Genomic DNA, 27,424 nt, shown 5'->3' with positions numbered 1-27,424 from the left:
ATACGTCGAAAGTGGTCCTTCGCGTGTTTCCAGGCCCCCTCGATCGTGTTCGTCGTCACCTCCTTCCTCTCCCCGGTTTCCACATTCTCGAAGACTGCCTTGAATTGGTCCTTGTGGACCACCGAGAAGTGCTGGTAACCCAGCTTGTTGAGTTGGACGTATCCGCTCCACCCGTCAGTGTAAATCGTTGTCCCGGGGACGACGTGGCGACGGATGATGCTGGTAAGCGTCTTTTCCGATCGGTCGTCGACCGGGTACAAGACGAGCTTGTTCGTCTCTCGCTCGACGAGTCCCACCACCCAGACTTTGACACCTTTCGTGCCATCGCCCCTGTGGTATTTGCACCTACGCCCGAAGAGGGATTCGTCGATTTCCACCTCGCCACGGAGGAGGACTGGGGTCTCCCCGTTGTAGAGATCATCGACGAATTTTTTGAAGGGGTCGCGGACGAAGTTCGCCCAGTCGACAGATGTTTTCTTATAGTCCATCCCTGCTTGGATGGAACACCCCTTCAGTGAGCCCTGGAGGAGAAACGCCCTGATGAATTCCATCACGTCCTGGACGAGGAAATGAGTGTGTTCGAAGAAGGAGTACCTCAAGACGCTATACTCCTTCTCGTGTTTCCCTTCCCCCTTAGTCCGCCGACATCGCCACGTGTACCCGTGGTGCTTCTTTTCTCGTCTAGTCCAGACGCACTCCGAACCGCAGACCTCGCAGGCCATCCTCGATGCGATAATATTGTTCGCCTTCATCCAATCCATGACGGAGTCATGCTCGCCAAGGAACAGAGCATGGAAGCTCCACGGATTATAGAAATCGGCGAGAGTACACTCGTTCGGTGACACGCGTTTACGGAAGTTCCCGGCCATGATGCATCTAGAACAACATTCTTAGAAAAATTATGTCTATATATATATCCCTTTCAAGGATCCAGACAACTTTACCAAAATCTAATGTCATCCAATCACCTATCCCTGCCTCGATTCACTGCATTATGATTGGTCATTATTTCAGTAGCTGAAGAGAACTCTTCCCGCCAAAGTATAGAAGAGGAAAGGGGGAGAGTGATGCCCAATAGCGAAGAGATGTCAAAAAGTTGAGTTGCTTCCCTTCACGTCCGCAGCGATATCTCGAAAAACATTTAAAGGACAAGTTCACCTTCATAAACATAAGGATTGAGAGAATGTAGCAATATTAGTAGAACACATCATTGAAAGTTTGAGGAAAATCAGACAATCCGTTCAAAAGTTATGAATTTTTGAAGTTTTTGTGCAGTACCCGCTGGATGAGAAGACTACTGCAGTGTATGAATAACTTAGATGTCACATGCGTACAACAATATAAGGAAAATATAAAGAGAATTTCACAAAATTCCATCTTTTGAAAAAAGTACACATTCCCCTGACTCGTTACCGACAAATGTTATGGGTAATATTATTCCCCCTGCCTTTAGAAAGAGACAAGTCAAGTGCTCTTTTATTATGCGAAAAAAGTGAAAATATGTTGAATTTTCTTTTACATTTTCTTCATACTGTTGTACGCATATGACTCACAAGCTGTAGTAGTCTCCTCATCCAGCGGTTCCAACACAAAAATTTTAAAAATTCATAACTTTTGCATCGATTGTCCAATTTTCCTCAAACTTTCACTGATGTGTTCTACTAATATTGTTGCATTTTCTCAATCCTTATGTTTATGAAGGTGAACTTGTCCTTTAAAGACATAATTGACCATTGACAGAAGAAACAAAAAAAAAAAACAGCATTAGTGCTTTGAAATGATTCCAAAATATGAGTTTGGGATAGAACCAACCATTGTAAAATATAACATCAATGTTAATTTAAGTATTGTTAAATAGACAAAATATGAACAATAGTAATCATGTCAGTGTTGCCAAACTAAACCGTCTAAAGTTGTGTTTTGATAAGAAAAATACTGATATCTCCTTATACTGTATCTTAGGCTTTTTTGCCAAAAGTTTGTAAGGTAGGATGTTTTGTGAAACAAGAGACCTACACATATCAAGTTTTGTGTTTCAAATTTATTTTCCACATCTCATAAAACGAAAGTGAAAATGAAATCAATGTTATTTCATGTAAGCAAAGCAAAATACATGTATACATACAGAAAAAACAGTCATTAACAAAATAATGCACATGAAAATAAAAAAAGTTGTGACTCAGGATAAGTGACGGGTGTGGAGGGGAACAGCAATAGGCCATTGACATTTCGAGGCTGAACCCCAAAGACAAGATGAAAGTAGTGAGTCATAGAATATCATAATTACCAGTTATAAATGAAGGCGTTACATAATAGTTAACAACAAGCAAACAGTACAATAACAAGGATTACACATGCATCAAATGTGATATCTTGAACATTTTTATAAATCGCTGTTCCCAAAGGCAAACAAGACCTTTAATTTCAAGTAACACGCTTATCGTTTATCCATTTGCACATAGCATGACCGCCATAAGTACCACGAGATAGCCTGCTCCATGCCCTGCCACAAAACGTGTTCGGAAGGAAGCTGGATTGCCAGGCCCGCGCAGCCGACATTCAGCGAATCACAGACGCCATGCCAGACACACCCTCCCCACGCCCACCAGCAGACTGACTGACACGCGAACACGGCGAGTTTCCAGGGCGAGCTCAGGCACACGTTACGCAATATCAAACCAAGCCGAGGGGTGCATTTTACATATGTGTAAACTCAATGCTCATTGTGTGTTCCCCATCACTCGGGAGGGACATTTCACAATGACATTTCAAAATCTGCTGTTTTCATGGCCGTTAAGATAAGAAGAGAATGATTAGTTTCATTTACATTAAGCTTTATTCATTTCTCAACCTGTACATAACATGAAAGCATAACAACATCAAACACTTTATTCACAAATCATAAAAATACAAACAAAATTTCACATGACAAATATGTAATCATGTGAAGTAATACGTGAATTTCATTAAAAACATTACAAGTATGCAAGTTGGGGAAGACCGTTATCAATAAGAAAATCGATTGCTTTGGACAACGGCCTCTGAACATTATGCCTTAATTGTAACATTTTTGTTTCTTTTTAACTAAAGGAACGGGAACGGAACACATGTAGAACACATTATTGCATAACACAAAATCTGTTTTGTGCACAAACTTCATCGAAAATTATGAGGATGTTTTATAACTAAATAAATAAGATAATAAATGAAAAAGAAATAAATGAAGAAATAGAACAGATAAATCCACCCGTGTGAAAGCCTTTCTATTCAAAGTAGTTTTCACATTATTCAAAAATGTAATAAAATAGAAAATTAACTATAGAAATTATATCAGGGTAAAGGGAAAATAAGGAAAATGCATTCAGTTGACATGTTAATAATATGTAGTATCATAAAAACAATGATAATGTTGATAATGACAAAAATAACAGCAATGACAAAGATCATGATCATAATTATCATCATCATAAATCAATATAAATACCACGACGCATGCACCCGACCTGTGCGTGCATGCCTCGTGATTAAAGACGGGCACACCGAATAGTTAATTGTTATGGGGTTATTGAAACACTTTTTTTTTCGTTTGTACTGCTAAAAATATATTAGGCTACTTGTTTTCATCAAATAATTCAGTGTAGCAAATGGATTCTGCATGAAATTGTGTCGTTGTTGTTTTTTCCTTTCTCTCTCCCTCTCTCTCCCTCTCTTTCTCATTCTTTCACTCAAAAAGCAATCCCGAACAATGCTCTAAACGCGTAAAGAGGGGAAAAATTTAAGTCACAAACTGACGAGAAAAGTGGTGATCATGTTGACAAGAGGGAATTTGAACTTCAAGCCCACACGGGAGTGCTATGTTAGTCACTCACTAACCACAACAATTATTTGTCCGATAAATCCAAGCAAGATCAACTTTGTGGAAATTGTCCCCATCGCCATACATAACGCAACGAGTTTGCCGTGGAGGGGGGACTATATCACGAGTATATATACTGTTGGAATGATCCCCACCTCAATTCAAAGCACGCACAGTTTATCGTTGTGTGGGGACTATTTCACGAGCATAACATAGCGAGAGGGGCTACTCTATGGTCGTGAAATCGTCCCCACCACATGCAATTCGCACGCAGTTTCCCATAGAGTGGGGACTATATCACGACCATAATAGACGGAGAAACTGTACACGGAGATACTAGTAATAAAGAGTGTGAGCTTCTACAGGAAGCGTCTTTGGTGAAGACTAGATGCGCGCGTTGACCAATCAACTCCCGAGCAGACAAGCGGTGCACAAGAAGAAGATACATGTACTGATGTACGTTGTGTCAGTTGTGTGCAAGGGAGTAGCTGTCGGGATTCTATTAGTCCCCACCGGTGACGTTATACTCGAGGTGGGGACTATATCACGATTATGTTTGTTTGGTTTTGTTTTTTTTTTTGTTTTTTTTGTTTGTTTTTTTTTGACATTGTGGGCTCTGTACAGGCAGGAAGGTGGGAAGAGACCCTCGATTTCGCGACTCCCTGGCAGCGCCGTTCGCCGCGCCTATCACTATGCGCCTCTAGCTAGCTCTCTGCCTCGCCTTCGAATAAGAGGACCTGTGTGTGCTTAGCTTGTACACTAGCACTAGCGTTGTATTTGTCATTGTCACTTCAACCAGGGAGGTGAGACCAAAATCTTACACACTCTAGTGTCGACAATAGCCTTCTCAGTCCGTCTTCTTGACCTCTTCTGCGCTTCAAAATGACGTCGAGAATTTTGCGGAGCATAATCAAACTGTCTCCTAAGTATGGCGCTTCCGACAGAATCCTCAGAAAGAATGCTTTACTGGAGGCAAAGAAAATGCGATATGTATGTTGCAGCCAAAATTGTCATCGGTAAGTGGATAAGGTTTGCTCCGCAGCTCGCCGCACTCGCAAGGTTCCCCAACGGCCGACATCTACCCTCCTCTCCTGGCTGGCCGGGGGCCTGTTTCTCTGTCGTTTCAGCCAGTGGATCCTGCGCCATGCCAGCATGCCACTGAGCTTGTTAAAGTTCGTCCATGTTTATGAATTGTTACTGCGACATGTAGCATGATAATTATGTGGGTTGAACGAATGCAAGAGGGACGGTCAAAGAAATACTTTCATACTATTGAGTTTAGCTCTAGTTGCTTGGTCTACCCGGCCCTATAATCGATGAAAGAAAGCGTACGGTAAAGTGCATAATTGCCGAAACAAAACAAAAGCAGCAGATCGATCTTTCTTATCAAATTTAATATTGTCATAGATGGGTGTAGTTCAGTAATTGATGTTTAATAGTGACAGAAATGAACATTGTCATTGGGACCTCGACTAACGTTAGAGTCAAATGCTGCCATGAAATTGAATTTTCTCTGAACTGCATTTGCTTACCTTATTGATACCAATAGAGCAATAAATGCCTTTTCATTATTGAATGTACAAGATGCTAGTACACCTGTAAATTATTGATTAGTAGCTAGTAGATGTATAATCAATGTGAATATTAATTCATTTTTGAAGTGGCCTTAGCACCACAATGTGAAAAAAAAAACAGGTCACAAGTGCATTGTAAATTACTGTATTAGAGTATTCAGCTTACAATGTTCCAAAGATACTAGGTAGTATTCTACCAGAACCAGTACGGTGCAGATCCTTGTGCTGTCACTGTCAGCATGCTTTTAAAGACTTCAACATGTCTGCATGATCCCTCTTATATTCCGTAATGAAAATGATGCTTGGAACCAGTAAAACTTATCAATGCGTAATCATAGAACTTTTTTTTTTTTTTTTTTTTTTGTCATTCCAGTCTTTCCAGTCTTGTCAGTAATGATTTGGGTCGCTTTTCATTCTGACCTTGCCATCCTGCTTTTGGATGACAGTCCAGATGTGGGGCCATCTATTCGTGTTTTGGAGGTTCACCTCAATGAATAGGCAAATCTATTGACCGAAAGATCGGTCTGTATCTGGTCGTCGAGGAAATGTTGTCTACGGAGGAGAGCGATAACGTCAAAGAAAATAAAAGACTCCTCCAGGCAGACGGATCTTTCTGTCTATCAAATCTACTGCATGACAGAACTTGTTGGCTCACTGACATTAAGTACATTTGATCTGACGTACTTGTAGGGCTGATCTGACTGTTTGCAGGGCTGTTCTTACATTTGAGTCTTTAGTTTCAAGATGGGCAAGATATCTGAAAGTTTGAAGTGATTCTTGAGGTGCAGAAGTTGTCCAAACATCACTCCTTCCCCTCCCATTGTGCATAAATTTTGATTTTACCAGGTCCCTGCTGAAGTATAGCACTTGCTTTAAAAAATATAAGCTTGTAGTGCTAAAATTGTGTTTTTCATCATCTCGGCCTTACCCAAATACCATCCATACAAGCAACTGCTTATGAAGTGGTAATATTTCTTGTTTTGCAATCGTTAAAAAGAAAATGAACCATCAAAGTAAACAATGAACTTTCAGCATGACTACAGCTGTAACCTTGTCCACAGGAGTGTCCCTACATTAGTATGCATATCATCCCACCCTCATGATAAAGAATACTAGGTAAAACATCACAAATGGGTATGACTCTGATTTAGAGATAGTGGCTAGATGCAGACTGTGTGTTCCCATAGAAACACCTTGCAAAAAGAAGAAGAAGTAGCATAAAGACCTGGGAAGAAACATGACCAAGTGAACCATACAGTCGGGTTTTATGTTTGGCTTTAATAGCGTGCAGATACTTCATGGGAGCCATTTGATACAGGAGCAAATGTCGTAGAACTGGACCATACAATTGGACCATACCGTTGTATTCTTCTGTTCTCTTTGACGTGAAACTGGCCTTTCATTAGCCCAAGCAGAGAGTTACTGCTGTGAATCTTTCATCCTTTCATGCTCTGCTGCTTTTCTTTATGTCAGAAAGCTGCTTATTTCTTCCTTGTTGGAAGCCATACACAAGGCAAAATATGTTGACATTTAGTGGCTTGTGCATTGAGCTGTTCGACTTCATTTTCCTCAATTGAAAGGGGAGCGTCTATTTGTCTATCCATGGTGACTAAAAAACCCCAAAAAAAACCCAAACTCTGAACATAGCAAACAAAAACAGAATAGCACCATTCATGCGGCCATTCTAGAATATAGCAGCGCTGCACACTGGCACCGTTCGACGGTCCCTGACCAGTAAAAATCGCTGTCGGACCAGTACCGGTAACTTTTTCAGATATTGACCAGTAAAAAATGGAAAAACTGGGTACCTACTGGTCCGACAAGCAGGTCGGATCAGTAGAAAAAATGGGTTAGTGTGCAGCCCTGAATATAGTCCCCTTTATAGCATTGGAGGTAGCTTATTGTCTACCAGTAGCATTTTGGAGTTAGTAATCTAAGTTTCAAAGCATTGTGCATGTTCATGTTTTCTAACAGAAATTGGAATACAAAGCACTGTATCATAGAAGTGCTGGTGAAAGTGAAATTATTCCTAAACTATAGATTGACATGAAAGAGCTATTCAGCTAGTATACTTGGGTGACCCGCACCTCGTCATAGTTGATGTGTAAGCATATTTGAATCACATTTTGTCACTGAAATTCTATGAAATCCCACTCACATACAGGAAAAATGCTGAAGATTCCAATAGAATCACAAGTTCACTGATCGATACGGGAATTTGCAGCTAAGGAAGTGGCCCACAACTCGTCACCCCGCGCTCCCATAGACAAAGCACGTAAAAGACGTGTGCGGGTGACCGTGATGCTCCCATAGACATACACGTAAAAGACGCGTGCGGGTGACCGTAATGATACTTATAACACGTATTCCTAATATAAATTTCAGATTTTCGCGAAACACTCTTCGGTTTTCACCACAATTTGCTTGGTTGTGGTAGTCCTCCCAAGTTTCAAGCGTACTGAACGCAGTCCCAGGCATCAATTATTGTTCAGTGTGCTCGTAATGATTTTAAACAGGGTGACGGTATTCGGGCCCCTGGCGAGGTGCGGGCACCTGTATAATACTGAAATTTCAAATTTTGTGGTGTATTTGGCTTATGTTTAATCTTGGATAAAAGTATGAATACATCCAGTGCATACACTGTGATTTACCTGCATTTAAAACCAGCAAAGTATTTTCCTTGTTCTCAAAGTCAAACTTTATTAAGATTTGCTGCGCATTGAACAGTATTACTGTCTGGTTATTGATCACCTGTTGTGATTTTTTTAAAATCTAATATGATGAAAATGTAAATCTTGTCCAACTGATCACCATCATATTCAGAAGTGTACAGATCTTCGATTATGACCTCATCCCATGACCTGCGACAAACAATTTTTTGATTTTTTTAATGAGTATGACTAATGACCCCCCCCCCCCCCCCCACATCTCCACAGATCATATTTTCATGATGTTGTGTAATGTGTATCAGTTTTTATTAGGCTGTCTTGGTTTGTTATCAAAATATTATGGTAACAAATTAGTACTGCCTTTCAGATGAAAACAAGGACTTACTGAAAAGGTGGCTGTAACATCATCAGGCAAAGAAGAAAGAAAAGCAAGTTAACTACATATTGTAGAAAAGCACTCGTAGAGCGCAGACATTCACGAAGCAGCTCAATTCCACCCGTTATACACGTATACTGAAAATCGGCTAATTTCCCAATATAGAAGCCTTTTCTGTACGTCATCAGCTTCCATACAGCTACGCCGTGCCTTGCCCAAGCAGTACACATGCTTTATAGCGTGTATGCAAGTCTTATATATGTTCAACTTGAACTCCCAAGTTCATTTACCCTACCTGCTAAAAGATAAAAAAATCTGTCAAAAATCCATTAAAATTCCTGGATAACTACTGAAGTTTAATCATCTGTTCCTTGTGTCATCAACTTTTCCTGCAAGTTTCATTCAAATCCTTTCACAACTTTTAGAGTCATTTTGCAAACAGACAAACCAATGCTAATGAAAACGTTACCTCCTTCCATGGAGGAGATACAATATTCTGAAAAAGAAATGAAATGACCTGACCTTTATATCTACATTTTCCATTTCATATCATGGAAAAGAGAAGAAAGGACTTTGATCTGACAAATGCTTACCCTCATACAATATCGTGGTTTTGTCCTACACAGCTGACACATGTGGACTTTTTGTCTTTGGGAGGGGGATTGTCATTCATATTGGCATTACAAAAAACAAATCATTATTCAGTGAGCACAAAGTCCAAGTACAAGCTTGTCTTTAGCAAACACTGTTGAAATGTCCTTGATGACAAGTGACCTAAAGGAATGGTACAGTTTTGGTTGAGATGGGGCTACAGGTTTCCATTGTTTTGTTTTTTTTTTATGATTAATTTTTTTAGATAATTAGAAACCTCTTCTGAAATATGAAAGAGCATACAACTCTAACAGCAATTCAAAGTTTATTTGATGAAGATTGGGTTTGAAATTGCTTAGATATCCAAATCAGATCAATCCTGATATAAAGGTGGGACCCACCTTGTATTAGGATTGCTTTGTTTTACTTATAGCTGAGTGCAAAAACAATTTGATGGAGGGGAAATGTCAACTTGTGCAGTTCCACTAGGGACAAGGTGAAAGCTTGGGGGCACGCAATCTAGACGAGAACTTTGAAATGTGAATATGATGTCATCCACAGGCTATGACACAAAGATTTGTTGCTGTTGTTGTTGTATTTGTTTGATTTTATGTTGTCATACTTTAAGTGTCATTGCTATCAGCAAGTTCTTTCTCCCAAATCATTTAATAATGCAAGCAATATGTATAGTTACACCCACCCACTCCTGCCCCACCTCACCATAAATAATATGTTTAAAATTGTTACAGTGGTTTATCTCTGTTGATCAGAAGAGTTTTTCTGACATTTCTTTCTTTGCTCTTGGGGTATTCATCCAGACGAGAGCAAAGCACCAGGCAGTATGTGGGACAGTCCGAGACGTTGATGGACATAGGCACGAGGCCAATCTTCAGTGAGGAGCACGACATCTTTAGAAGGAACGTCCGTCGGTTCTTCCAGGAGGAGGTGGCACCCAACCAGGACAGGTATGGCGCCTCACCTCTGACCAAGCGGAGGGGAATTGTTCTTGCTTCACTTCACAAAGCTTTCACTCGTGTAGAAAAAAGGGTGCTGTCTCGTCTTGGCTTACATCTTAGACTTTGTTACGTTCGGCATTTCATGACAAAACATATATCTCTGCTTTGTTAGCAATAGCATGATAGTGGCAATGGAATGCTTAACACTTTAACTTGTACTGCCTGACTTCTGATGTCAAGAGATTACCCACTAAGTCCTTCATAATTGTGGCTTAAATGTAGCAAAAAAAAGTAAAAAAGAAAAGAAAAGCTGCTGAAAACTGCTAATCCAATTGTGGCAAGCAAGTAGAGTGATAAGTGATTGCTTTCCCAACTTGTTTGTCATTTTGCCTCTGACAAAGATTCTGCTTGGATCAAAAGCTCAGGCCCCTCTTGACTCCATGACCTTGACTTAGTCGCATACTGATTAAAAAAAAAAAAAGTGGCGTTGCTGCTCCTGAAGAAAGACTAGGTGGTGTAGGGTCTGTTTACACAGCCGTATTTACATTGTGATAGCAATGGAATATTATGCACCAGCACTCCTGCGTGTTGTCACAATGCTGCACATATGTGTAACCTTGGTATTCAAGCTACGTGACATTGCATTTTAAATAGTGACACTGTCTTTGTGTGCTGCAGAAAATGTTACCAATACTTTATTATCATCATCTTATGATATTATTATTTCCTCTGTCTTTTGTTGTGTTGAATTCTCTCAGCTCAGTTCTTGCATATCCTATAAGTGTGTATCTTCAAAACCCTGATGCAAATTGTTTTAATCGCATATATTCAACAATGTATTCCTTGTTACATATTATTGTTCGTATGTAATTTTTGTATTATGGAAACTTTGAATAAACTTGGGTATGAGTAGAAAATTGATAATGGATAGACTGTGTGGCAGATTCCAATGTAACCTTTGCTTGTCTTTGGACATGTACACTGCTGATTATATAGCTGTAGCAACTAGTGTGATTGTACACTTTGTCTTAGATAATTCTCAAAATTAAAGGACAAGTTCATCTTCATATACATGTGGATTGAGTGAATGCAGCAATGTTATTGGAACACATCAGTGAAAGTTTGGGGAAAATCGGACAATCCGTTCAAAAGTTATGAATCTTTAAAGTATCTGCACAGTCACTGCTGAATGAGAAGACTACGAGAGTGTATGATGTCACATGCGTACAACGATATAAGGAAAATATAAAGAGAATTTCACAAAACTTTACTTTTTGAAAAAAGTGCACATTTCCTCGACACGTCATTGACGTATGTTAAGGGTAATATTATTCCCCTTGCCTTCTGAAAGAAGGAAGTCAAGTGTTCTTTTATTATGCGAGAAAAGTGAAAATATCTTAGATAAGATTGTCCTTATATTTTCTTTATATCGTTGTACTCATGTGACATCACAAGCTGTAGTAGTCTTCTCATCCAGCAGTGACTAAGCAGAAACTTCAAAAATTCATAATTTTAAAACAGATTGTCTGATTTTCCTCAAACTCTTGCTGATGTGTTCTATTGATATTGCTGCATTCACTCAATCCACATGTCTATGAAGGTGAACTTGTCCTTTAAGTTCTCAAGTCTGTATATATTCACTAAATCTCAAAATCTCAAAAACAAAAATCTTATGTCTGAAGATATCACATTATATCATGAGTATTGCTCTGAAGAATGCATTTCTGGTGTAGAAATTACTTAGGGACCATCAATATGATATGATTTATTTGACAATGAGCTGATTATATCTATCTATCTATCTATCTATCTATCTATATATCCATGTATATGTTATCCATCTATCTATCTACCTATCTATCTGTCCATTTTGTCTATCAATCTATCTATCTGTCTGTCAATGTATCTATCTATCTATATATCTATCTGTCTATATGTATGTATGTATGTATGTATCTATCTATCTATCTATCTATATCTATCTATCTATCTATCTATCTATCTATCCATCTATCTATCTATCTATCTATCTATCTATCTATCTATCTAACTGTCTGTCTATCTATCTTTAATTGACAGTAATCCATAAATAAGATGAGTTTTGCTTGCTCTCATTTCAGATATGAGAAGCAGCGACACATCGACAAGGAGCTATGGGAGAGGATGGGAGCGGCAGGGTTGCTAGGCGTGGACACTCCAGAGGAAATAGGTGGCATCGGCGGCGACATCCTAATGGCAGCCATCACGTGGGAGGAGCAGTAAGTTTGGGCATGAGATTTTTGGGGAGCTTTGGCAAGGTGAGACAGGTAGCAACCAATCTTCGTGTGTCTCACAAGCACTTTCGCAAACGTGTGACACGACAGCTCAGCTGAGTTGCACATTTCCCAGGTGAAAATGTTCATGTATGATGATAACTCAGAGGAGACAAACATGTACAAAGACAGAGGGCAATATTACTGTGGCCTGGGGCCGTATTCTGAGGGCTCATTAAGTGTCTGATTAGCACTCAATTACCGAATTGGTATTCTGAGAGCATGATTAAGTAGGGGGTATATTAACTACCATAGCAACAAGCGTTTTGGCGGGAAAGACTTGCGCATTTGCGCGTATCAATGCGCGTGCACGTCTGAGAGGACTTAATCACAGAGTTGATTATGAATCGGTATTCTGAGGGTGTAATTAAGTATGAAAGTTAATGGAAAACTTAATGATACCAAAGAGTGTCATTAACTACTCCGATATCATGCATAACAGCGTGTTTTCTCTACCACAACGATGCCTAATTACCATCTTTTGTAACCGAGGAGCGGTTGAATCTTGTTTTCATGGTATCCGCAGAATTCAGAGAAAAAAAGAAATATAGGCAATCTTCGAGGAATTTTGTCATTTTATGTATGCAAAGAGGTTGAGATCTTCGCGTGCATAGGTGAGGGGTTGTAATCAAATACCAGAGTGTGCGCATAGAGCTCTTAGGTTGTAATTACAGGGGGCATGGAGGAGCGTGCATTGAGGGCACATGCGCGTGTAATCATCATTTTGGCTTCTAACAATGCATCTGATTGGATGGAATAACAATTAGATGGGAGGAACGTAAGATAATTATAGGGGACTTAATCATACCTTAATTACGTCCTCAGAATACCGATTCTGCCCATGATTAAGGGCCTATTAGCTTCTCGACTTAATTGCAAAGTTAATCACATACTTAAAGGCAGTTGATCGTCATCCCTAATGGTACGTAAACTCCGAACGACCTAAGTTTGTGCATGCAACTGCGCAATGCCAGACTCGGTGCTATATCCATAAACGTGTGGGACAATGCTGCCACTGAGACACGTGTATGTGTGTGCGTGTGTGTGTAAGCATCATACACAAACATTGTCACCGCGAGCTGCGGTGATTGGAGGGGAGAGGCCAGAAGACGCGTGTGTGTGTGTGTGTGTGTGTGTGCGTGTGTGTGTACGCATCATACACAAACATTGTCACCGCGAGCTGCTGTGATTGGAGGAGAGAGGCCAGAAGACGCAGACGGTGGCTCTTTTGGCCTCTCTTCATGTGCATGCGCACTGAGAGTGTGCGTCCATTCGGAAGCTCTTGTGGCTCGCTCGGCCAGCCATTTTGGGTTAGGAGATTTGTAGTGCACACAGAGCTCTTGTAGTCTAGCGTTTTGTTCGCTGACCCATTGAGCCAGCGCTTTTCTCATTCGGGGTCACTACATTTGATACAGAATGGGGGAGGCAGCGTGTTGCGTTCGTCTCCGTGCCGCACAAACCACTCGCCACGATCGAGTGCCTTTAATTACGACCTCAGAATACCACCCCTGATTGTGAAGTACAAGTGATGTGAATGAAGTTCTGGTACATGTATGTTGCCTCTATGTGATATGTAAGTTATTGTTACTCCATAGTCCATTTTTTTTATGCCTCCGCCACGAAGTGGTGCCGGAGGCATTATGTTTTCGGGTTGTCCATCCGTCCGTCTGTACGTACGTACGTCCGTACGTCCGTCCGCATTCGTTTACGCGATAACTTGAGTAATATTAACTGGAATTTTACCAAACTTGGTCCAGGTATAAAGTATGATAGGGCAATAACTTGATTAGATTTTGGATGAAATCGGCCAAAGGTCAAAGGTCAAGGTCAAATCATAAAATTATATCTGTTTCCGCAATAACTCAAGACTGGATCAAGCAAATTTCACCAAACTTTGTCCAAGGATGATGTATGGTGGAACAATTACTTGATTAATCTATTAGTGAAATTGGACAGAGGTCAAAGGTCAAAGATCAAGGTCAAATCCTAAAATCTATCTTTTTACGTGATAACTCAAACCTGGATGAAGCAACTTTCACCAAACTTGGTCCAAGGATGATGATGTATGATACGGCAATTAGTTGAATAGATTTTAGTGACATTGGCAAGAGGTCAAAGGTTAAAAGGTCATGGTCAAATGCTAAAAATGTTGCTATTTCCCCATATCCATGCAATGTCCAAAGGTATTTTCTTGAAACTTAGTGTAGACATGAACTACTGCATAAAGATTCTCCAGAGAGAGTTTCATGTCATAAGGTCAAAGGTCAAAAGGTCAAAGATTAGGTGAAAATGTTACAATTTCACTTTTCTCACAAATGGTTAAATGTATCTTCATGGAACTTCGTACATACGCATGTACTGACTGGCAGGGATTATCTAGGGAATTTAGGGGTCATGGGTCAATAGTCAGGGGGGTCAAAGGTCAAGGTCAACTCGTCAAAATTTTACTATTTCCCTCATATACTAGTATATGCAATGCTCGCATTATTTTTAATACTTAATATACATGTATTACCTATTGGAGATTCTCTTGGAAATTTCCTGCCAGAAGGTCAAAGGTTAAGGGTCAAGGCCAGGTTTAAATGCAAAAAAAAAAAAAATCTATTTTATACTGTAATTACACTCTTTCTTTATACCTTGAAAATTACTCAATGCATAAACTTATAAAAGGGTCAGTCAGAAGTCAAGTAGAAATCCTCAATTCCCCAAATACATGTACCTGCACTCTTTAATAGACAATTATAGCAAACGTAGTTCAAGGAAAGTGAACATTCAAGATATTTCTGACAAACCTGTCATTTCAATATTTTGCCAGTTATGTGAAACTGTTATCTCGCTTTGTGAAGACATTATACTATACTGTAAAACATGATATATTCGCGGCATGAATTTTCCGCGAATTGGAGCCGACGGCCTTTTTTGCGGCATGAAATTTTCGCGAACTGCAACTGGCATTCAATGCATATAGTGTAGACAAGAACTTTCGCATGCATTTTAATTTCGCGAATCTTGGCGCTCGCGAAATTCGCGAAATTAAAATGCACGCGAAAATTCCTCGTTTTACAGTACACCTATTGGGAGAATCATGCATTATGGCGGAGGCATCAGTCGCCATCGCGACATTTCTAGTTTTCAATAGACCATAAACGTTACCCATAGGTTGGATAGCACTGACAGTATTTTATGTGTCCTGACAAAAGGCAAATGTTTTCTTCCAACCAAAAATTAAAACAAAAAATGTTTTACAAAGCATTCTTGTGATCCTATATACCAGGTATGGGACTCAATGAAAAAGATATTTAAAACTTTTCAAAATCATCAAAGAAATTTCAGTGCAATTTCTGTACTGTTGCATAGGATCTTCAGCTATTTTCATTGTCGGTTGTTGCCTTTGTTGATACTGATTATGCAGTCAAGCATTTTCTTCCTTGCTTCAAATTTGTCTGCATTTTTTTTTTCTATTGAGGGCCTATGTTAATGGGGCAGGGTCATCGTTCCCGCTACACAGCGACATCGTCATGCCTTACATAGCCCAGTACGGCACCCAGGAACAAATTGAGAAGTTCCTCCCCGACATGACGGCGGGAAAGAAAGTGGGCGCCATCGCCATGACTGAACCAGCTGCTGGCAGGTATGAAACGTTTATGTGTCCCGTGAAGTTACGTGCCCAGTGATGAGTGACCAAAATTCGACAAATCATTGAGTTCATTCAAATGGAAGAAAGCATGTTCGGTAAGAATAATGAAGTTGGATGAAGACTAGACCAAGAGTCTTTTGAGCTGAAAATCATTTGTAAGGTTTCTTAAGCTTCCAGACATTTTGTTCTTTTGAAGGAGACTTTGCCTTTGCTGCATTGGTTAGTTGTCTGAAGCGGAATCAGCAAATCCAGATAGCTTTTGTTATCATTCCACTCATTTTTATGCCTCCGCCACGAAGTGGTGCCGGAGGCATTATGTTTTCGGGTTGTCCGTCCGTCCGTCCGTCCGTCCGTCCGTCCGTCCGTCCGTCCGTCCGTCCGTCCTTCCGTCCGTCCGTCCGTCCGTCCTTCCGTCCGTCCGTAATGAATTTTGTGGACAGGGTAACTACCAAAACCTTTGAGGTATCCTAATGAAACTTGGCATGTATGTGTATTAGGGGGTGAAGTTGTGCCTATCAACTTTTGGGTGCACATGCTCAAGGTCAAAGGTCAAAAGGTCAAGGTCAAATGCTTAAAATTTTACTATTTCCCCCATATCTATGCAATGCCTGAAGATATTTTCTTGAAACTTAGTGTATACATGTACTACCCAATTAAGATTCTCTGGTGAAAGTTTGGGGTCATGAGGTCAAAAGGTCAAAGGTCAAAAGGTCAAGTAAAATGTTAAAATTTCACTTTTTTCTCTGTATCTTGGAAATTGTTCAAGGTATCTTCATAGAACATAGTGTATATGCATCTACTGACTGGCAGTGGTTATCTAGGGAATTTAGGGTTCATGGGGTCAAAGGTCAGGGGTCAAAGGTCAAGGGCAATACTTCAAAATCTTACTATTTTCCTTATATTTATGCAATGCCAGCAGGATATATTTTTTTTAAAACTTGATGTATGCATGTCTAACCCAATAGAGATTCTCTGGGATTTTTTTTTTTTTTGCCAAGAAGGTCAAAGGTCAAAAGGTCAAAGATCAAGTGAACGTGCTGAACTTACTTTTTTCTCCATATCTCGGAAGTGGCTCAAGTTATCTTGAAACTTAGTACATGCTGAATTTATGTATGTTCTGCCTGACAGTGCTTCTCTTATAAATCAAAAGCCAAATGAAAATGATAACAATTTACTGTTCAATACAGAAATTGCGCTTTTTCTCCATACCTTGAAAATTACTCAGTGCATAAACTTATGAAATGGTCAAAGTCAAGTTAAAGTTCTTAAATCCCCAAATACATGCTCTCCTATTCATCCAATTAAACATAGGTCAAGGAAGGTAAACATTCAATACATTTGTGACAAACATGTCATTTTAATATTTTGCCAATTTTGTGAAAATGTAATCACACATTGTCCACATGTACTATAGACCTATTAGGAGAATCATGCATTATGGCGGAGGCATACCAGTCGCCATAGCGACATTTCTAGTTTCTTTTATATTTCTTGACTAAAGATACTTCCCAGCCCTCACATTTAGAACATATTTGACATGGATAATTGTAGATAGTAAATATAGCTACACAGGACCATGCATGATTCATATGTTTGAAGCACTAAAAAAGAAACAAACAAACAAAAATGCCACGAGAAAAAACAATTTGAACTCTTCAGAGCTAATCTAAGGTAGCTGGTAAGGCTGCCTTTTAGAGGTCAATGTATCCTGAATAGTGAGCAAAAATATTTTTTTTTGTAACCAATTCAAATTCAAATTTCAATTCAAATTCAAATGATTTTATTTCCATATAAAGTAATACAAAGCAATATACCATTAGGAAACTGAGTAAAACCGAGTGCTTGTCATCAAAATGTCACTGTTTTGCTTCAAAGTTTTCTGCAATTCATTGGACCCCAGTGATTTGAGCTTTGATATGTGGCAACATCTTATTTGATTTTATTTGATTTGATTTCTGCATTTTTCACAAAGTATATACAACGTAACAAACAATTTTCCAATACTTATCATATTATATCCAGCACAAACTAAATGAATAAATAAATATATTTGTGTACGTGAGTTTAATCATACACAAACAGTTAGAAAATCATTGATTTTTCAATCGAATTATTACAAACAAAATATAGGAGACCGCCATTTCATTACAAGCTGTTGTTGATGTTGTGACCCATGTTGTTTTTTTTCAGTGACCTTCAGGGAATTAAGACGTACGCTAAAAAGGACGGAGATGACTACATCCTGAATGGAAGCAAAGTAAGTGGGTCTTATTAGTTTATAGAGACTTTAGGTTGAAAAAAGAGAGAAAAACAAACAATTTTTTCACTTCATCAATACTAATTTCTTCTGGAATTCCTGTGATTATTTGTGCCTAACTTTAGGCCAATAGAAGGCAAGAAGTAAATGACTAACATTTTGTTGGTTTTTTGCCCGGAAATCCTAAAATGGTGATTGCTATTCACAAATTCATAGTTACATGTTTTCTTTTCAGAGATTTCCATGTGGTTGCTAGGAGCAGATGGTCATTATAGACAGGTGGTCACCAGGGCAGCAGGTCACTAGGGCAGGTGTAACTCTATTAAATTATAAAGTGAATCTCTAGTAGAAAGGGTCACACTCGGCTCTTCTCCATAATGATTATGCCCTTGTGGGTCTGTTTGGTTTTTGGTGCTGCTAAAGTTTGTTGTTAAAGATAATATAAAGTTTTGGTACCTCAAAAGTAATCATGCAATAATGGTTTCGTACAATACGTGTATATTGATTGTCGCGGTACCGCGTCGAGTCAAACTAACGGCTCGTTCGAATTTTTCAGAGCCCGCTCTGCTCTAGTACGAAACCATTATTGCATGATTACTAAGACATGAGAGCACTTTGGGGCGAGTAAGTCTCACAGTGTTAGTTATATGAAAGGTACTTTAACCTGAAACACAAACTAAGACAAGGAAACTCAGGGAAACTTTTGAGGTACCAAAACTTTATATTATCTTTAAAGTATTCTCAAGGAGATTTTTTTTTTCCTCCAGTATATTATTTTCCATTCCATTTTTTATATCTTTATTGTCATGCTTTGTAGGTCTTCATCACCAATGGTTACCTGTCAGACGTAGTGATCGTCGTCGCCATCACAGACCTGACTGCCCAGAAGAAGGCCCACGGCATCGGGCTGTTTCTGGTGGAGGAGGGCATGCCTGGATTTACCAAGGGATTCCCTCTTGAGAAAATTGGACAGAAGTCTACGGTGAGTGAAATAGACTTCATGCCATCTTTATATCACCAGAAGCAGGTTACATTTAAAAAAAGAAAAAAAAAATCAAAATTTGTGCATTAAAAAAAAAGACACAAGGGTGTAAGCATTTGTATTGTTCTGAGAAATTAACTCACATAATTCTAATGCAGTCTCTCTTCATATAGTGTCTGTGCAGTCTAGAATTGTCATTTCTCATTCTTAACCTTTTTGGTGATTATGTATATTTATCAAAGCAGTCATGTGATGATGGCTCCTGCGTCATCACCTTAGACAATCAAAAGTATTTCAGTGGGAATGATCAACTACTGTTTAATACCATACACCATGTTTAGAAAGTCTTCTTCTTTTTTTCTCGACAATTTTGTAAATGGTTGAATTTGCTATGGCAGAGTACAGTATAGGACAGAGACATTTGGCATTGGTATCTTTCACTCATTTTCAAGAAGCAAAATTACTTATATGTAAACATCAATAATGCTATAAAACGTAAGAAAGAGGAGTCGAGAAAAGTACGAGTATAATAATGTATTCTTAAATCCTGAAATAATTTCAAGATCATTCAAGTGAAGCAGACATTTGCAGTACTTGAACAACTTACAATGCACTAGTACATGTACAAACATAATGCACATGCAAAGTAATTAAATCTCCATAGATTTCAGACACATGCATTGTCATGTTCGTGCACCATGCATGTGTTGTACTTGTACTGCTATGTAAACAGCTATATAACTCATTCAGGATCACAGTTGATATTTTTATGTGTTGTTAAATTCATGAATAGCACCCATCTTGTGATATTCAAGAAATAAGAGCCTCACAAAATGCATCATGTATACAGTATTGTACCTGTGATCGATTTGCTGTTTGCAATTACTACTATACTAGTATGTGAAACATTTTTTTCTGAAGCCCATTCCTCTTCGGGCATGGCCACCTGATTTACAGAGAGGTTCACGTAAACATAGTAATCAGTTTTGTGTATCAAGTGATAATTTTGAAAGCTCCGCCATATGGCGATGAGGTATTGCTCAGAGCAGTGTTGTAATATTGTCATGAACAATTTCAGTACCGATTAGATTTTGTAACATAAGGTTGTAATCTGCTAATCTGCAATCATAGGAGCTGTTCTCAGTTGTATTAAACATTCAGCTCTGTTTTATAAGGCTTATAAAGTTATATATGACAACAGTTCAGTAGTACTTTAATGCAGGATAAAAAGTATTTGTGTAGACAGACCAACAAACTATTGTAATTAAATGTCTAAAGTAAGGACTAGAATGTCCATTAATTTTCTTGCTGTATGAGACATTAGTCTGAGTACCCACCATGCCCACTGTTGTAATAATGCATGGATGCAGTTATTTAACCCTTCAAAAAATAAACCTGATAATGTAATGATGTGATATTTCCACCACCGCCGCCATGTTGTGGTTTTGTGGTTTTCGTGTGACATGTCTAGGATATCTGTGAGCTCTTCTTTGAGGATGTGAGACTCCCAAAGAGCGCCCTCTTGGGCGGCGAGAATCGGGGCTTCTACTACCTCATGGAGCAGTTGCCGCGGGAACGGCTGATCGTGGCGGACGGGGCACAGGCTCACTGTGAGTTCATGTTTGAAGAGACCAGAAACTACATCAAGCAGCGCAAGGCCTTTGGGAAGACCCTCGCAAACATCCAAGTAGGTGCACTCACAATGCATCAGTGGCTGTAAAAGCCCTCCCCGACCCCCGACCCCCGACCCCCAACATCCCGTTCCAGTCTTGTAACATCCCATTCAACAGTGATATCCGCTGAATAGGTCATTACATCACAGATTGTGGAATTGCTGATCAAAATATTTATCAAATGGTTTTGATCAATTGATTTTTATATATTTATTTATCTATCTTTTTTTGCTGCTCCAACCCCGAAAACCTTTCTTTCATTTTGTGACATCATCGACAGATAGTACAGCTGAAACAAGCAAAAAGAATATGTATTGTTATACACCTTGCCATAACCATGTGTGCTAACTCACAGTAGCAAGAGAGGAAATACAATACAACTCTACACCTTCTTCCCTTGCTATACTCTCAATCCTGTAACATTTTCCATGTAACAATAACTGTCATAACTGAAAGATACTGAGGTGGTTATTCTATGACAATTTTTCAGATATAAGTTTTGAAATGAGGGATAACCTGCCCACTATACTCAGAGCGATTCGCACATGACAGATTGCATATGCAGGCAGACATCAAATAATTACAGCACGTTGATACTCACATGAGAAAGGTACACCTATTTCACGCTTTCTTTAGTCAATGAACTAATTAATTTAAACCACCTTTGTGAATACTGGCCAGTTGGTCCCTACGAACCATCACACCAACTTGTTTCATTAAAACCTAAAAATTGCATGTTTCTAAACATTCTATGACTCAAAATTCATGCAGTGAGTATCAAATTGTTATTTACAAGGTAATATTTCTGATGTTTGCATTTTTCTAGGCTATAACATTCATGATGTGTTAAGACTATCACAGGGCTGTGTCAGATATATTCTCATGTGCATCACATGTATCTCAGAGTCCGTAGTGTGTCTGGATGAACTTTTGAGAGCCTTTTTGTTTCTTACTCAGACAATCCAACACAAGCTTGCAGAATTAAAGACCCTCATATGTGTGGGAAGGAGCTTTGTAGACCAATGCCTGCTTCAGGCGGCTGACAACAAGCTGGACACGTACACAGCCTCCATGGCCAAACTCTGGTGAGATGACCATTGCCCCACCAGTGGGCAAAGGCAACAGGTTGAGGGATAGTTGTACAATTTTATCAGGCCAGTCAGGCAGGCTGGTATGCTTTCCGCATACCGCACATTATAGTGGGGTGGCTTAGTGACAAATATACTGATAATCGTGACACGCCGGACAAAAGTGTCATTTTTTCCTCAGACATTGGTATATATATGAGGATCAAAATTAGGGGGTGCTCCAAGAAATCCGCTAACAGAAAAAATGAGAAAATGCCCTTAATTTGTACATAACAATAATGTCTGAATTCAAAGACTATACACAGGGCATTCGCCAGGTTTCTGTACAATGCAATGCAATGTACATGGTTGCTAGTCTTAAAATTCAGACCCATAATACGACATATTATGTGCATGTTTACAGTAATACACCATTTTTACTGGTTTTCCTATGGTAACAGGTGGTTAGTCTGTGTTGCAGACCTGAGGGAGGTGTGTTGGAATAGTCCAGTTTTCTTAAGCACCTTTTCATTGAATAATTTCATATAATTTCTTGTAAAGGATTTTTTTAGTACTGTCTACCTCCTGTAGAGAAATGGCAAAGAGTGACATGTGACTCTGGCTCAGATACTTTAAATCTTGGGCAATGACTGAGCCAGGTGTAGGACTATGTCACAGTTCATTTTTTCTCCCAGAACTACTAGTTTACCAGTAGAAGAGCTGCATATTCCATTGAGAACTTAAGGTTTTGGGTATTGCCCTACATATTTCCTAACAAATTTAACCCGTTTCCTCCAAGATTGTGTGAATTCCATAGGTTTAGCGCAGGGATTACCTGGTTCCCGTAAGCAATTTTTATAGTCCGCACCTCCCCTCTTTATATGTTTCTTATTTCTTATGGGGGTTATTCAAATGTTTAAAAAAGTTAAAAGTCTGCTTTCATAGATAAAGTTGAATTTAGACAATTTGAATATTTTTAAAGATATATTGATATTTGTAATTTCACTCATAAAGACTTAAAGCGGTTTGAATATTTTTGGTCTGATAGCTATGTATAGACATGTTATTAAAAAGTAAAAGCAATGTTTGATTGGTTCACATTATCCAAAGAGGGTGGGATGTAGTTGGCTGGTGAACAAAGTCTATGGGGAAGTTTAAAAAGTTGATAGAAATAAAACAAAATCGGCATAGAGCAGAATCTAAATCACAATATGATATGACAAAATTCCCGACCCCAAAGGCGGTTGATTCTATGATGCTTTATGTCAAAATACATTCCACCCAAAAATACATGTGATTGATAGGAGGAAAAAGTATAGCACATTAAAAACAATATAGTTCAACTAACCCCATTAGTCCAGCAGCATAATGAAATGATTGTTAAGTTTTATCGCCTTGTCAATTGAAGATGATGTTACATAATGACAATTATCAAAGTCAGGTAGATCTACTAGTATATCAAGAAACCAAAAAGAAGGGGTGGGGTGGGGAGAGAAGAATGAAGTAAGTTATTAGTATCTGTAGTTTTGGTTTTCAGTATATTCATTTTAATTTCCTTAATTTCCGTTAGGTCATCATGGATTGGAGCATTTGTGTACTAGTAATCTGCCAGGAACAAACACAAGAAAAACTTAAAGGTCCTATATATACACTTTTGGGAGAGTGACTTGAAAAAAATGTTCAGGATATCACATTTTATGCATAATATGTGTAGGTCTGGGGGCATTTCATGAAGCATTTTGTCCGACAAGTTGTCGGACAAATTTGCTCTCTGCCAATCAGATGCAAGGATTTCTGTAGTTTGTAACAGTTTGTCAGAAAAATATCTGACCAAACTGCTTCATGAAATGCCCCCCTGTTGTATCACAAGACATCCTACCATATACAGTTTTTGCAATCAAAGCAAACATATAAAGAGATATCAGTATTTTTCTCATTAAAGCATAAATGCGGACGGTTTAGTCTGGAAACATGTTATCATAGAAATATTGTTCACATTTTGTGTTATTAACAATACTTAACATTGATTATACAGATTCATTTTTTTTTTACAGAGGTTCTTTCTATCCGTAACTCACACTTAAGAATAATTTTCAAGCACTAATTTTGGGTTTTTGCCTTTAATTATCCACAAAAAGGAGGACTCAATGCATAAAAGGTGTATGCTTTATTTTTGGAAAATGTTGAGGAGATCAGGAAAATAATATATATTGATGTAGATTTTGGACCTGAAGGAGCAGTTGAAGCATTTTTAAGAAACAATGCCTTGTGGCATCGTTCTTATCATCAAAAATTAATAATGACAAACTCAAATGAAAATTGGAGGGGGGAAGAAAAGATGAACATAATGACATGAGACAGCTTGGTAAAGATTAAACGCTAAAATAGACAATGCAGCCTCTTTTCTCAGTTCATACTTATCCAGAGTGTGTGCTTTCTTTCCAGTACCGGTATTATTATTTAGATAGGTTAGGGGAACCCCTTTGAATTGTGTGATACATCATTTTAAAGCTTACAGTCTGCTCTTTCAGAATCTGTCCTTAAAGGACAAGTCCACCTTCATGCGCACGTGGATTCAGTGAATACAACAATATTAGTAGGACACATCACAGAAAGCTTGGAAAAAATCGTACAATCCGTTCAAAAGTTATGATTTTTTAAGGTATCTGCACAGTCGCGGCTGGATGAAAAGACTACCACAGTGTATGATGTCACATGCGCACATTCTAAGGAAAATGAAATGAGAATTTCACAAAACCATACTTTTTGAATAAAGTTCACATAGTTTCTTTGACTTGCTAGTGACGTATGTCAAGGGTAATATTATTCCCCCTGCCTTCTGAAAGAGAAGTCGAGTATCCTTTTGTAAGCGAAAATAATTTATGTTGAATTTTCTTTATTCATTCTTTATATCGTTGTACACATGTGATATTACAAGGTATAGTAGTCTTCTCATCCAGCCTCGACTGCATGAGCAGAAACTTCAAAAATTCATAACTTTAGAACGGATTGTCCAATTTTCCTCAAACTCTCACTGATGTGTTCTACTATTGTTGCTGCATTCACTCAACCCACATGCTATAAAGGTGACAAATCTTTGTCTGGCGACTTTTTTGTTGATCAATAATACCAACCCTGATGGAAATCTCTTCAAATTCATAAGTTCTGAAGTCTCCTTTAAGTTTAACCAAAATCTATATATGTAGTTGCCATGGCAACATACCACTTAACACTAATGAAAAGTATTTCAAACCTCTATACATCCCGTTGATCAGTTGTACCTATTCAAATGGAATCTCTTCCAAACTGGAAAATAGCCTCCTGTAACTAACTTCAATTAAAAACCCTAGTTTTGGGTTGCCATGGCAACGCACAAATCAACAATTATATTTGACCCCTGGTTTATACTCTTGGTACCTTCTATACAACGTTCATATCAAATTTTGTGAAAATTGAATCTTCCTACCTGGAGAAATAAACAAAAACATGATTTTTAGAAAAAGTTCATTGACCTTTGACCTTTGACCTTTGGAAATTTCACCCCAAATTCAATCAAAATATTTTACTTGTTCTCAATATTCTTCCTGCCAAGTTTTATCCAGATTGGATATTCCTGACCTGAGAAATAGCCAAAAAACCTATTTCACGAATAAAGGTCATTGACCTTTGACCTCTAACCTCCTTCCCAGCATCAATTTTCTTGGAGCACCCTATTTTTTGAGAAGGTACATCATGAAGTACCTTTGGTGAAAAAATCATGCTTTTGTCCGCCGTGTCACGATAATTTCACTAAGCCACCCCACTATTAGAGCTATGCATTTATTTAATTAATTCACACTTGGTTTGTTTTTGCCCCTCAGGCAACGCGTCATTTGACGTCACGGAACCTCGTCTATTGGCAATGAAGTTGTAACTGTTCGGAGCTCTGTTTCATAAAGCTGTTTGTAAAGTTACAAACGAATTAAGAACGACTGGTGATCAGTTCTGATGTGCTATACTTATCAGAATTTCCATAATTCAGCACCAGAACTGATTACCAGTCTTTCTTAAGTCGTTCGTAGCTTTACGAACAGCTTTATGAAACACCCCCTGGGTTGTTTTACTTTGCCTTTTTTTTTATATCAAAGACCACCTTACCTTGTGTTAGTTCCCCCTTTTACCAGGAAGAGATACCTTGTGTGCCTTCATCTACCTCTTTCTTATCACATCGATAGACAGTTTGTGTAATATATTACAATTCGTGTTTGTTTCTTATCCTACAACCTCGTAACAAAGCATTTCACTCACCTGCTCCCTCCAGTTAAGTTCCTCAGTCAGGAGTACACTTAATAGTTGTTGCTAGATAGGGCAAGCCTTTGCGGTCATTAAAAGCAACTTTCTTGAACAAAGCATGCATAGAATTTGAATACATTACCAAAATGGTCTACTAACTGGTATCAATGCCAAGTACAGTGCACTCCCGCTATAACAAACACAGTTATAAAAAACTTCCAGTTATAACGAAGTAAATTCTGCTGCAACATTATCAGTTCTATGTTCTTTATTGTTTTGTTTGGTTATAACGAAATTATTATATAATGAAAGAAAACTTCTGAGCGCTTTGTTATAATGGGAGTCCACTGAATTCCTTTACACATATTTCGTGTCCTTCTCTCATCTCTACCCAGGACGACCGATGCTGCCAACAAGGTAGCAACGGAATGTTTGCAGCTGCACGGTGGGTGGGGCTACATGTGGGAGTACCCCATCGCCAGGGCCTTCTGTGACACCCGGGTCAACTCCATCTACGCCGGCAGCAACGAGATCATGAAGGAACTCATCTACAGACCCATTGTTTCCTCTAACTAAGTGGTTGACTATGACAAGGGGCAGGAAAGATGCTGGGTCGGTGGGGGGATGGGGATGGGGGGTGGGGAGTTGGGATGGGGTTCAAAGGTGAGATTCGTGCAAGGAACATTCCCTGTCAGTTTACCAAAGAAAGGGATGCATAAGCCCATGAGGACGGGCTGATTTTGTTACAACATGCATTTCCCATAGACACCTGCCCCGAGTATACTTGAGACCAGTCATCAGCAGTTTAAAAAAAAAAAAAAAACAATGTGGAGAAGCTCTGCTGTGGTTTTGAATGTAGCTACCAATCAAGTTTCATCTTTTCTCTCAGAGAAGACCTACTCCTGGGATAATTTTGCTTCAGAAGTCATCACTATGACCTCATCAAATTGGCAATCCTGAATTTGACTGTGTATCCAGTATTGGAGAAATGAATAGATTACATGGAGCTGCTGAGATTCATTGAATCAGGGAACAAAATGCAAAAGTTGGCCAGTTTTAGACAAGTACAGTAAAAGTGGATATTGTTGTGTGAATAATTCTTTTCATGCTCGGCCAGGTAAGATGAACTTCGCGTGTTTTTAATTCCGAGGAATCAAGACATTAACTGCTAGAACATATGGCAAGTGAAAATATTTGTATGC

General features: G+C 38.8%; 1 protein-coding gene across 1 annotated transcript; it reads left to right on the top strand.

Moving 5' to 3' along the window:
- The first annotated feature begins 4,711 nt into the window (after window positions 1–4,711).
- Window positions 4,712–26,821, top strand: LOC139711783 (long-chain specific acyl-CoA dehydrogenase, mitochondrial-like). The gene is made up of 9 exons (XM_071623637.1): window positions 4,712–4,872; window positions 9,885–10,031; window positions 12,143–12,280; window positions 15,801–15,965; window positions 18,162–18,228; window positions 19,046–19,210; window positions 20,682–20,897; window positions 21,841–21,968; window positions 26,618–26,821. Exons 1-9 carry the CDS (start codon window positions 4,739–4,741, stop codon window positions 26,796–26,798), a joined length of 1,341 nt encoding a protein of 446 aa, XP_071479738.1. The 5' UTR covers window positions 4,712–4,738; the 3' UTR covers window positions 26,799–26,821.
- The last annotated feature ends 603 nt before the right edge of the window (window positions 26,822–27,424 follow it).

This window comes from Diadema antillarum, unplaced genomic scaffold (genome assembly GCF_040938485.1).
Source record: "Diadema antillarum isolate AM-2024a unplaced genomic scaffold, OU_Dant_1.0 seq00001702_RagTag, whole genome shotgun sequence".
Lineage (NCBI taxonomy): Eukaryota > Metazoa > Echinodermata > Echinoidea > Diadematoida > Diadematidae > Diadema > Diadema antillarum.
Note: the sequence above shows the minus strand (reverse complement) of the source record. Positions and strands in the feature narration are given on the sequence as shown.